The sequence below is a fragment of the Festucalex cinctus genome, chromosome 1 (assembly GCF_051991245.1).
Source record: "Festucalex cinctus isolate MCC-2025b chromosome 1, RoL_Fcin_1.0, whole genome shotgun sequence".
Lineage (NCBI taxonomy): Eukaryota > Metazoa > Chordata > Actinopteri > Syngnathiformes > Syngnathidae > Festucalex > Festucalex cinctus.
In genome coordinates this window covers 22,007,927-22,020,940 of record NC_135411.1, presented here as the reverse complement: position 1 = coordinate 22,020,940, position 13,014 = coordinate 22,007,927, and the positions used below count along the sequence as shown (strand labels likewise).

Genomic DNA, 13,014 nt, shown 5'->3' with positions numbered 1-13,014 from the left:
TAAGACACATTGTTAAGTAAAGGAGTGCCACCACAATGCCAGCAGTGTGTGACCTGGCTTCAAATGATTTGTGAGAGGCTGAAAACGACTCAATTGGCACATTTCAAATCTTTTTGTCTGTTTTGTTTAGGGATGGACAAACAAGCGTAATAACGCGGAAGAAGCTGAGAACATCATTAACCTGTACGACAGGATATTTTGGGACGCATATTCATTCATGAGGCAGAACCTCAAACCCAAGATGCCATTTTTGGAGTGTAACTACATAATGCAGGTACGGACACCTAAGTAACACCACCACCGCATTCTGATTCTGATCCATTTGTCATCCCGCAGTCTTGCAATCTGCTGGAGGGCCTCATCCCAACCAAGCAGATGGGGGGCCTGGCTAATGACAAACACATGGAGCGCCTCTTCGTCTTCGGCCTGATGTGGAGTCTGGGGGCCCTGTTGGAATTGGACGACCGCGACAAAATGGAGGGTTTTATCCGAGAGCACAGCAGTAACATTGACCTGCCTCGCACGCAGGAGGGAGAGACCATGTTTGAATACATGGTCGGGGCAGATGGTACGCTCACAAAACATAAACAGCTCTTAAAGGCAACATGTAAATGAAAATGGAATTTTTAAGCCAATAGTTGTTTTTCGGGAGTGCCTGTCCACCCATCAAGTGAAATCCATCCAGCCTTTTTCTATACCACTTTTCATGCAGTTGTGGGGGCCTATCCCAGCTGACTTGGGCCAAGATGCATGGTACACCCTGGGCTGGTCACCAGCCAGTCGCAGCCATCAAGTGGAATATATGATGAAACATGTTTTTAGTTTGTTGGCCATTTTGCTTTATCAAATGTTCAGCGGTGCCTTATTTGCATTAAACAAACCACCCAGTCAAAATCGACCAACTGGACTAAAAGAGGATTCAAATAGACTGTAATGTAATTCTTGATTTTGAGTGAATGAAACCTTATCACAGACACGGTTTCCATGTTAAAATTATGGGGAGAAAAAATCATTCTAATGATAATAACAATGATAATATTACACATCCAGGTCAATGGTGTCACTGGAATGAACATGTAGGGGAGTACGAGTATCCCACAGATCATGTACCGGACTACGCTTCCATCCTTGTGCCCAACGTAGATAATACCAGGACCGCTTTTTTGCTGGAAACTATTGCTAAGCAGTTCAAGGTAGGTTGGGGTTTATTTAAAAAGTATGAGTACTAAACTACAGTAAATTCTGTAGAGTAAATTTTATTCTAAACTGAGTCTATTTCGTCCCACTCTAAATAGAGTAAAGTTTACACTTGGAAGAGAGTTTATAAAAAAAAAAAAAAAGTCACTCAAGGTTTGAGGAGCAATGCCACAACTTCAGGTTGGGAGACAGCCAATCTACTCCCTGAGCCACGCAGCTCCAGTTGTGTGGTAGTATGTTGCTCATGTCAGCTGGAATCTTTGTAACTCCAAGACCAATCGGTGTTGGTCTCCTCTTGGATATAAAAAAAAAAAAAAAAACAGTAAGCGTGGCATAGCTCAGGTGGTAGAGTGGCTGTCTCCCATGCTGACGGTGTTTGTTCCTCAAACCTTGTGTAACGTTTTTACATTTATTTATTTTTATTTAACTCTCTTCCAAGTATAAATTTGACTCTATTTAGAGTTTGACCAAATCGATTCAGTTTAGAGTAAAATTTACTCTTCCTTACTCATTTTGAAAACGCCACAGGCTGTCTTGCTCATTGGTGAGCAAGGAACGGCCAAGACAGTGATGATCAAAAGCCACGCCAAGAAGTTTGACCCTGAAACGGACCTGTTTAAGTCGCTCAACTTCTCCTCAGCCACAGAGCCCATCATGTTTCAGGTAGAAGGGCACATACACTCTCTGAACTAAGTCATTTAAAAAAAATGCAAAATTAGGTAATGATAACGACTCAAAATGTCTCTAGGTATGAGGCAGTGCATGTGTACACCACTGCAGACAAATATGTTCTTGCATACTGTGAAGTAATAGATGTTTGGTATCACAATTGTTTGTTGCAATAGCGCACTGTGGAGAGCTATATCGAGAAGAGAATCGGCAGCACGTACGGACCGCCAGGCGGGCGCAGGATGTCTGTCTTTGTTGATGACATCAATATGCCTCTTGTCAACGAATGGGGAGATCAGGTGTGTTTCTACTTATATAGAAGGGGTTGTGTGATGAGCTCAAACGTTAAAAATGTCTTAGTTAAAATTTAAGACTTAACTGTACTCATGAATTTCTCTCAGATCACCAATGAGATCGTCCGGCAAATGATGGAAATGAGCGGCATGTACAATCTGGACAAACCGGGTGACTTCATCACCATTGTGGACGTGCAAATGCTGGCGGCCATGATTCATCCCGGTGGCGGGCGAAACGACATCCCGCAGAGACTCAAGCGGCAGTTTACCGTCTTCAACTGCACGCTGCCTTCCAATACCTCCATTGACAAAATCTTCGGTAACTATCGGTCATCAAAATGATTCTTTTAAAATGACAACTTGTACGAATTGTCAGGGTTACTGTGACACACAGGTGTGATCGGCTGTGGCTATTTCCACGAGTGCCGGAAGTTCAAGGAACAAATAACAGCCATGGTGAAGAAGCTTGTGTCAGCTGGGAGGATTTTATGGCAGTGGACCAAGGTAGTTTCTGTAGCTAAATTCTGTGATTTGGTATGGAAATTATTCCAGGCCTATTGGGTGGCGTTTTGCATGTTCTCCCCGTGCCTGCGTGGGTCTTCTCCGGGTACTCCGTTCTCCTCCCACATTCCAAAGACATGCATGGCAGATTAATTGGGCGCTCCGAATTGTCCCTCGGTGTGCTTGTGTGTGTGGATGCGTGTTCGTCTCTGTGTGCCCTGTGATTGGCTGGCAACCAGTCCAGGGTGTACTGCAGGGCTACTGCCCGAAGCCGGCTGGGATAGGCTCCAGCACCCCTGCGACCCTTATGAGGAAAAGCGGTCAAGAAAATGGATGGATGGATGGATGGATACTTGTCTCTCGGAGCCATTTTCAGCAGTAAAAAGTTAATATTTTGTCCAAAATTAATGTGATAACGTCATTATTTTTCATGTGCAATTAATACCTGTCATGACTCGAGTCATGCAGGAGGAAATGTTGGGGTCTTGTCTCATGTCTGGGGTCACGCTTGGGGTTGAGTTAGAGTTCATGACCGTGCGCCAGAGTTCACGACCCGTTACGTGTCTGTTTTGGTATTGATGTAACAGCATCCAGTTTCAACTACTTTTAGGCTATAATGATGTCTGGACTATGTGATGTCAGGAATCTTTAATGCTATGTGATGTCTAGGACAAGCTGTAATACTATGTGATTTATATGATGCCAAGAATCTGTAATCGCGTTACTGAGTCAACAGCCAATCAGAGAATTCCATGTCAGTACTGGTACTCGCATGTCTAGCCACAACCAATGAGATTGATTGACTGTCTATATAAGGGTCTGAGAATTGTGTGTGTTTTGTTGGATTATTGCTCACTATTTCACTGTGCTTCTCCGCTGCCCAAGGGGGGCTTGGCGTGTCGTGATTCTCGATGCATTCTCGTTGTTTTTAAGTTTAGTCAAGTTATATGAATAAATAGTTAAAAACCTTATTTGTGTCTGCGTTTTGGGATCTAACCCTCCAGCACACAACAATACCTTTTTAAAAACACACTTTTCCACTTGTTGTTGACTGAAGATGACATCACCTGTGCTGAGGAAATGGGTAATGACCAATCACGGCTCACCTGTATTCTGGGCTTGGTCAGAAAACTGAGCCATGACCCATGATTGGTCGTTACCTGTTTCGTCAGCACAGATGATGTCATCTTCAGTCGACAGCAAGTGGAAAAATTAGTTTTGAAAGGTTTTAATTGTTCGTGAAAAAAATGGTTATCACATTAATTATAAACAAAATATTATCTAAAATGGCTCGGTGAGGCAAGTATCCATTCACATCCATGGAAAAGTAAATGTTAGCTAGTTCAAACTAATTTTAATCCCTTCACTAGTAGAAGGATAGACACTGCTGCCGGTGCACTTTCAATCACTTTATTGAATGAAAGTAACAAAATATATCCATGCACACAACCTGCTGTTAACCATACCAAACCAGAGTGGATAATGAATAGTCAGTTTCCAGCTGAGTGTCATGTCACTCAACAGGCCATGCCCCACCTTTTAAAGTCGCATACATTTATGATCACAGTCACAGATGGGATGTGCGGATGGCAGCTCCAAGTGAACAAACAATAATACCTGCACCTCCCATGCGTATAGTACTGGTATTATACATAAAGATTTAAAAGGTGGAGTTTGTAGTTCCCACCACCCAACCCCCCAAAAACATTTTTTAACTTTGATATTCAAGACATTTTAATTTAATCATAATTAAGTGCAGTTGTTGTTTTTTTGTTTTTTAATTTTCCTTCTATTTAAGTGCAGTTTTAATGTTCAAGCTGTGCATAATCTAACAGTGGCTTACCTTACACAAATATCAAATATACTTATTCTGTGCCTTGTTTTGATGAACTATGGGGTATCTGTCACAGAAGAGGCGGGACTGTTTTTGCACATCAGTTTGGTTCTGGTTCGGTTTGCGACGTGTGGGCTGCGTCAAAATACTTGTGCTTCCGACTTTGTGAACCTCGGTTGCGCGTTCGCAACCCAGACTGGAACCAAACTGATGTGCAAAATCACGTCCCGCCTCTTCCGCGGCATATACCCCATTGGGCCTGCTACACCAGTGGTGTCAAGCATACGGCCCACGGGCTAGATCAGGCCCGCAAAGGGGTTTCATCCAGCCCGTGAGATAATTGTAAAATTAAAGTAAAGTAAAAAAATAAAATAAAATAAAATGTAATGTCAGACTAATTAATTAGCCGGCCACAATCAAAACATATGAATTTGTAATTTCACAAGCAATCCTCAGATGAGCAATACAACTTGTATGGGGAAATCGTCCTGGATGTCATTATTTTACACACAACTTAAAGTAACAGTTTATTTAATTATTACTATTTTAAATCATAGACAGACATAAACGTGTTAAATACGACACGAATTCAGTTACTGGTAACACGTCCTTATAACGTCATTACTGCACCACGGAATGCGTTCTGGGAACAATATATATGCAAAACAGGTAGATTTAACACGTCCAGAACTCAGTGTTGCCCTGTCCCATTTGCATTCGTGTTATTTTTTGGAATAATATGATTACAGTTGAGCTCCTTAATCTAAGGCTGGCCCACAAATAGTGAAAATTTGAATATAATTGACGGCAGTTGTTTTTAAGTTATATAGTGTTATTTGACCGATGCGGCCCACTTGGTAATATATTTTCCTCCATGCGGCCCCTGAGCTAATATGAGTTTGACACAATATGAGTTCTACACTAATTGCAATATGTCAACTTGGAGAGTTGATAACTTTTTGAGGTCGTACTTGATGTAATAGGTTTGAGAATAACTGATGTGCTGTGTATATTGACATTAGGTAAAGATGCTTCCCACGCCCTCCAAGTTCCACTACATCTTCAACTTGCGAGACTTGTCAAGGATATGGCAAGGAATGCTGAAGGTAGAGGCAGAGCAGTGCAACGACTTCAAGACCCTTGTGGCCCTCTTCAAGAGCGAATGCACGCGCGTCATCGCTGACAGGTAGACAGATAAACCTGGATGTGCTCACACCAGGCCATTTGAACCACGTCTCAAGCTCACTAAATACCCAAAATGGCCTGCACTTTTGGCATGCATGAGTGCTCTGATGCATACTCAAGATTGGGGCACTTCTCCACACTTGGCAGGCTTGCAAGATTTCATGATAACCACCACTCTGTACAATAGGAAATAAACTGAATGATGTTTCAGCCATATGTAATACATAATCCTCTTCACAGTTATTTATAATAGTTGGCACTTTGCAAAAAAAAAAAAAAAGTCATCAATTCTCACATTGTTTAGCAATGACAACTGACATTTTACCCAATAGAACTAAATAGGTCAAAGCACGGTGTCATTGTTTTTATGTTAAATCAGGTCATCCCTTTGGAAAGTCAGATCGAAAACATTTTTTTGTTATTGGTTGTCTTTTTAGGTTCATTTGCCCTGAGGATAAAGACTGGTTTGAGATCTCTATAAGCCGCGTGGTCAAAGAGCACGTCGACGCCAGCCTCGTCGCGTCAATCCACAAGGAGCCGTACTTTGTTGACTTCATGCGAGAGGCTCCCGAACCGACCGGCGAAGAAGATGAAAGTGCTTCTTTCGACGCCCCCAAAATTTACGAGCTCGTATGAAAAACGTCCTTTTTGCTATTCAGACTCTTTTGTGTCCACCGATTGGCCGTCTTCAACTTGGGTAATCTTTTTGTCAGGTGCCCACTTTTGAATTCCTAGAGGAGAAGCTACGGTTCTATCAGTCGAAGCACAATGAGGAAGTGAGGGGCGCGCAAATGGACTTGGTGTTCTTCACTGATGCCATGACTCACCTCGTCAAGGTCAGATTAAGTCTGCTCACAGAGGTGGCAAAAGTCCTCACACTCATTAATAAATAGAAGTACAGATACTGTACAGTACTTGTGTAAAAAGACTGGTAAAAGCCAGAGTAGTGATTTAACACATTTACTTCAGTAAAAGAAAAAAAAATGGTAAATTGACTGCTTTTTATGTAGCGCTCTAACCAGACCTTATGGTGGCCATTCACACGCACACGCGCACGCACACACACAAGTAGTCGGCCACTGCCATGCAAGGCATGGTCAACAGGGGTGAGGATCATCCCCACAACTTCACGGATTGCAACAGCATGGTACGAAGGCACAGGTTGTCAAGAACCATGCAGGGACAAAAAGAAAAGAGGCAACAGGAAATGGACAAAGAAAAAATCTGAAAAATAAATACAGTGTTCCCTCATTTATAGTGGGTGTTACCCGTGTTACCTGTGATAATGAAAATCTGCGTTCATTAAAAAAAAAAAAAAAAAAAAAAAACCCGTTAATTATATGTATATTTTTTCATTTATTTTATGTTTTTTCATTTTGGTATGATTTTTACTTTATTCTAAATTATTTTTCATTCATCATATATATACTTTTTTCATTTACATTATTTTTTTTCCATGAAAAGTATGTTTGTTTATTTTTCATTTATTACAGTATACAGCACAGTATATATTTTTTCGTTTACTATGTTTTTTTTTCATTTTGGTATGATTTTTAGTTATCATGAATGCTTTTTCATTCATCATTTATGTTTTTTTTTCATTTACAGTCATTTTAAAATTTATTTGTTATACAGCAAGTATATATTTGCTATCTCCGTATTGCAGTGTCATGGAGCGACGGTCTCGTCGAGACAAATCTGCCTCTATGTCCCCGGTCGGATGTAGTGTTCGAGAGATACGGCCATGCAAAGACCAAAAAAATAAACAAACTAAAAAAGCACGTAAAAAAGAAAAAAAAAAAAGAAAAAAAAAAACACGTAAAAAATCCACGAAACAGCGAGGCCACGAAAGATGAACCCGCGATACACGAGAGAACACTGTACTGTATAAATAAAAGTCCAATACAGATACCTGAAAAATTTACAGGTACTTAGATACAGTCACAAAGTACGTGTATTTTGTTACTTCCTGCCATTTTCCATAGATATCGCGCATCATCCGCACGGATACTGGCAACGCCCTTCTAGTGGGTGTGGGAGGATCCGGGAAGCAGAGTTTGACTCGTCTTGCTTCATATATTGCTGGTTACGAAGTGAACCAGATCACACTGACCAAGTAAGAAGAACAGAAAATATGCTAAACATTTTAGCCTTTAATTGTAGAATATCGCATGTCGTAGCCGTAGAATATTCCCAAATTAGTCAAATGTTTTCCCCTTAAAATTCTGCACATAATTCTCATCATGACGTTCAAGGAATTTATTGCTAACTTATTAAAATTATGGGGAAAAAAACCCTCAAATATCACGTGCATATGTATTCAATTTATTTATGAATGATATACTCAGCACTTTCTGTCTTTCCCTCCAGGTCTTACAATATATCTAATTTCATGGAAGATCTAAAAAAGTTGTACAAATCAAGCGGGGCCGAAGGCCGCGGAATCACCTTCCTTTTTACTGACAATGAAATAAAGCAGGAGGCCTTCCTTGAGTATCTGAATAACGTTCTGTCGTCTGGAGAGGTGATTACTCATTTTAGGGAAAATTTACTTTTATATGTGTCCTCTTTGAACTGTCTTCACCTCTAATTGTTTTTCTTTGTGCAGGTTTCCAATCTGTTTGCAAAGGACGAGATCCAAGAGATTACACAAAACCTGGTCATGGTAATGAAAAAGGAATTTCCTCGCATTCCACCCACTTTTGACAATCTCTACGATTACTTCATATCACGGGCGCGGAAGAATCTTCACGTTGTCTTGTGCTTCTCGCCGGTAAGTGGAATGTAAAAAAAAAAAAAAAAAAACAACAACAAAAAAATGCTCCAATGTCATGAATAGTATGGACAGAATAGAAACGGAGAGAGAAAGAGATATGAATGCATGAATGTAAACAGCAGCAAGGATCGTTAGCATTTAGCATCATGGTATCTGTCTATCAACTGTACAGGTGGGACCAAAGTTTCGCTCTAGGTCTCTGAAGTTCCCGGGCTTGATATCTGGTTGCACAATGGACTGGTTTGCCCCATGGCCAGAGGAGGCTTTGGTGGCGGTGGCTCATCACTTCCTCTCAGAGTTTCCCGTGGTTTGCTCTCCAGAGGTGAAAGCCTCCATGGTAACCACCATGGGCGTGTACCATCGTAAAGTGTCTGAGACGTGTGAAAGCTACTTCGAACGGTGACAACCATTTTGATGCAATTCAACAAGAAGTTTTTCTCATCTTAATGAGGTGGAGATGTTGAAACCATGTATTTTATTTTTTGTTTTTACAGATTCAGGAGGAGAACTCATGTCACCCCCAAATCGTACCTTTCATTCATCAATGGCTACAAGACACTCTATCATCAAAACCATGAGTACATTAACACCCTCGCCCAGCGCATGAATGTCGGTAAGGACAATTAAAAAGACAGAAACACATTTTGGTCCACAAAACCAAAAGTACCAAGGACCAAAAGTGCTTGGGATTTTAGGTCAAAATACAGTCACAGACCCACTGGGTGTGTACAGTACAAGACAGGACTGTACTTTTAGTTTCAGGTACATTTTAGTCCATGGAACCGTGTTGCTATGAACCAAAAGTTACTTTATGTGGGAATAGTGACACTTTGTATTGCAGGTTGCAGAAACTTTTTAGTCACTGGAATCAGAAGTTACAGAGATCCATAGACACAATACATCCCGTACTTTGTTTTCTTTTTTTTTTCTCAACTTTTAGTCCCTCAAAGTGAAGATACGGAGAACTAAAAGTTCATAGAAGTTTAGATAGAAATGCAGCTTCAGACACAATTTGGTCTAAGCACTCTAATGCCACATTCTTTTGTAACAAGTAATGGCAATTGCAAATAATAATGCACTTGTGTTTCATTACTCATTTTAACATTTATGTACACAGAGGAACACATTTTATAATTCAGTATGCATGCTACATTAACTTATACTCAACATAAATATAAACATAACACTTTTGTTTTTGCTCCCATTTTTTATTAGATGAATTCAAAGATATAATTTTATTCCACATATGCAATGTCACCATTTCTCTCAAGTATTGTTCACAAACCAGTCTAAATCTGTGATAGTGAGCACTTCTCCTTTGCCGAGATAATCCATCCTACCTCACAGCTGTGCCATATCACGATGCTGATTAGACACCATGATTAGTACACAGGTGTGCCTAACCCCGGGTTTTCACTGGATGCGGTTGCGGTGCGGTTGCGGTGCGGTCCGGCGACGCAAGCAATTAGATTCCATTCATTCGAATGGTGCAGTTTACACCGCTTGCGGGTGCGTTGCGTGTCGACTGCGGAAGGCCTGCGGCGTGCCGCAAGCCTTCCGCAAGGATAGCCTATTTTCTATTTTTGCCGGACGCCGCAGCGGTAGGCCTCCGGCAAATGGCAAGCTAGCACAAAACACATCGAGCGGGACAGGAAGACCGAGGCAGTTTCAAAATAAATTTCCGGTTACCTTTCAGAATAAAATACTCGCCAGCTCCTATTTCGCAAGTTTTTCAGCAAAACGTGACGTGGGCGTCGCCGGGCCATGTGCTCATTCACGGTTTAGACACCAGCGAACATGGACGAGGAGAGGTTTATATTGGAGGTGGAAAACCACAAAATAATATATGACACGGCACATCCTTTTTATAAGGACTGTAATGTATTGTGAGTTTGATGTTCGCGATTGCTTGTTGTGCCCGTCTCGCTTGCCGTACTGAGCGGCAGCCGGACGGGGAAGACAGAAATAAAGAGTGGACCCGCACTGACCCGACTCTCGTTATTAATATACTTTACAAGGACAACCAAAAAAAGGATGCTGCATGGAATCTCATATCTTTCTGCTTCTCTGTTGAGCAGACTTTCTGTATGTTTGTGGTTGTGAAATGTCACATGATCGCGCGGTCCCGCGAGACACGTTGGGAAGTGGGCGGCGACGGAGCTGCCGGACCGCAGCTGTGCGGAGCCGGTGTGGATTGACAAAAAAATTGACCCGTCCGGAGCACGCAGTCAAGACGCACCGCACCGCAACCGCACCGCAACCGCATCCAGTGAAAACCCGGGGTTAGACTACCAGAAAACCAGACAATACTGACTGGTTTTCTAAGTATAATAAAACAAAACTGCACCTTACAGAGTGGCCTTTTAATGTGGGCAGTCTCACCCTCGGGCTACAATAAGTAAATCAAATGAATTACAAAAAATGTCCCAAGCTTATTATACATCTGAATGTCAGGTTTGAACAAACTGATGGAGGCCAGCGTGTCTGTGGCTAAGCTCTCCAAAGAATTGGAAGTCAGTGAGAAAGAGTTGGTGGTGGCCTCTGCCAAAGCTGACAAGGTAAAAAAAGGAACATCACAAGAGAGAGACACTGGTTCTGCTATTCCACAACAGTGATATGAGATGTATGTTTTAGGTGTTAGCCGAGGTGATGGTCCGAACCGAGGCGGCCACTATAATCAAGAACGAGGTCCAGACCGTGAGCGATAAAGCCCAGATGATCGTAGATGAAATCACGGAAGAGAGGGCCATTGCCGAGGAAAAATTGGAGGCGGCCAAGCCTGCGTTACAGGAGGCTGAAAATGCACTGAATGTGCGTTGTTGTTTTGTTTTGTTTTGTTTTCCTTTGAAGTAGCACTGGGTGATTAATCGACAGACAGCGATGATAATATAGTTTACTCAAATAAATTACTTACCTCTTCATTGCTTTTCTAGAAGGGAAAAAAAATCAAGTACAATCTAAAACTAGATTAGAAAATATAAAATCTTATTTTCAAGACATATTTTGAGTTGCTTGTCGGTGACCCGCAGACCATCAAACCCGCTGATATCGCCACTGTGAGAAAACTGGCCAAGCCACCACATCTGATCATGAGGATCATGGACTGCTGCCTGCTGTTGTTCCAACGAAAGTTGGAGACCGTCACTCAGGATCCCAACTTGCCCTGTATCAAGCCGTCGTGGCCGGATGCTCTCAGGGTGCGTCTGGTCCCGTTTCTCTTTTTGTGCCCAATGTCTGCGTTTCTCACCTTCCTCTGTCTTTCAGCTTATGGGCAGCACAGGCTTCTTGGCGTCGCTGCAGCAGTTCGTCAAGGACAAGATCAACGAGGAGACGGTGGAGCTGTTGCATCCCTACTTTGATATGGAGGACTACACCATGGAAAACGCTAAGAAGGTGTGCGGCAGCGTGGCCGGTCTGCTCGCGTGGACCAGGGCTATGGCCACCTTCTACGACATCAACAAGGAAGTGCTGCCGCTCAAGGTAAGCTTGAGATAGTCAAAACAATAGTGTCTAAGTCACAAAGCACGCACAAATGAGGAAATACATGACTAACCACTCCCAAGGAGAATTTGTCTCGGTGCCCAGTAGGGCTGGGTATTGCCGCCAACCTCACGATACGATACGTATCACGATACAGGGGCCACGATACGATACGTATCGCGATACATATGTATCCCAAATAAGACACTTTTTTTTTTTTTTTAACAAAATATAGGACTTAGGAGTGTTAAAAAAAAATCGATTTGGCGATATATCGCGATACTACATCGCGCGATTCTCGAATCGATTCAATAAAAAAAAAATCGATTTTTTTTTTTTTTTTTTTAAGAGCTCAGAATTGTTCATTCGGTAGTCTTACCGATTCAACGTCTTACCATCATTGCCTTTTTTTTTTTTTTTTTTTTTTTGTGTGTGAATTGATTTTTAAACTTCCATTTTTAATGGAAAAATATTCAACAAAACGTCTGACTTCGGGTTAGGATTCACACCTTGAGCATGGAAGAATGTTATATGAATGGAACATTAAGCCTTAATATTTTATTTTAATGCTGTTCAAACATGAAACAGATTACAACCTCTATAAGACTGAAATTTCAGATAAATAAATAAAACATTTTCATATAAATCTTACACTCTACAAGCTTACTGATTAGTATTTTCTAAATTTGAATGAAAAAAAATCGCAACAATCGACTTATAAATTCGTATCGGGATTAATCGGTATTGAATCGAATCGTGACCTGTGAATCGTGATACGAATCGAATCGTCAGGTACTAGGCAATTCACACCCCTAGAAAATAGGTACACTGAGACACGTGCCATGTTAAGTTTATCAATAAATACATGTTGACATTCTTCCTCTGCTTTCATTTTTCTTAGCAAGACACAGTGTCCAATCACCGGTGAGCTATTTTTGCATTAATTGAAAGCAATTAACTTGCTGCTGGTTTTGATTTTTTAGGTTTAATGCAAGCCGCAAAGGCAAACGTGAACTGGCGATTTATAGTTAACTAGCAATATTGATTCTGACTCCTGCGTATCGATACGTGTATTG

General features: G+C 41.4%; 1 protein-coding gene across 3 annotated transcripts in view; it reads left to right on the top strand.

Moving 5' to 3' along the window:
• LOC144020121 (dynein axonemal heavy chain 8-like) overlaps positions 1-13,014 on the top strand; it is a 60,160-nt gene that overhangs the window by 26,312 nt on the left and 20,834 nt on the right. For all 3 annotated transcript variants that reach the window (XM_077523230.1, XM_077523239.1, XM_077523248.1), the window contains 19 exons: positions 131-274; positions 337-568; positions 1,051-1,193; positions 1,726-1,860; positions 2,043-2,165; positions 2,268-2,481; positions 2,557-2,666; positions 5,520-5,683; positions 6,120-6,312; positions 6,396-6,518; positions 7,668-7,798; positions 8,053-8,206; positions 8,291-8,455; positions 8,631-8,857; positions 8,953-9,071; positions 10,913-11,016; positions 11,093-11,269; positions 11,488-11,655; positions 11,723-11,938. In XM_077523230.1, the coding sequence (XP_077379356.1) occupies positions 131-274; positions 337-568; positions 1,051-1,193; positions 1,726-1,860; positions 2,043-2,165; positions 2,268-2,481; positions 2,557-2,666; positions 5,520-5,683; positions 6,120-6,312; positions 6,396-6,518; positions 7,668-7,798; positions 8,053-8,206; positions 8,291-8,455; positions 8,631-8,857; positions 8,953-9,071; positions 10,913-11,016; positions 11,093-11,269; positions 11,488-11,655; positions 11,723-11,938 (3,042 nt within the window). The remainder of the gene's footprint in view (positions 1-130; positions 275-336; positions 569-1,050; positions 1,194-1,725; positions 1,861-2,042; positions 2,166-2,267; positions 2,482-2,556; positions 2,667-5,519; positions 5,684-6,119; positions 6,313-6,395; positions 6,519-7,667; positions 7,799-8,052; positions 8,207-8,290; positions 8,456-8,630; positions 8,858-8,952; positions 9,072-10,912; positions 11,017-11,092; positions 11,270-11,487; positions 11,656-11,722; positions 11,939-13,014) is intronic.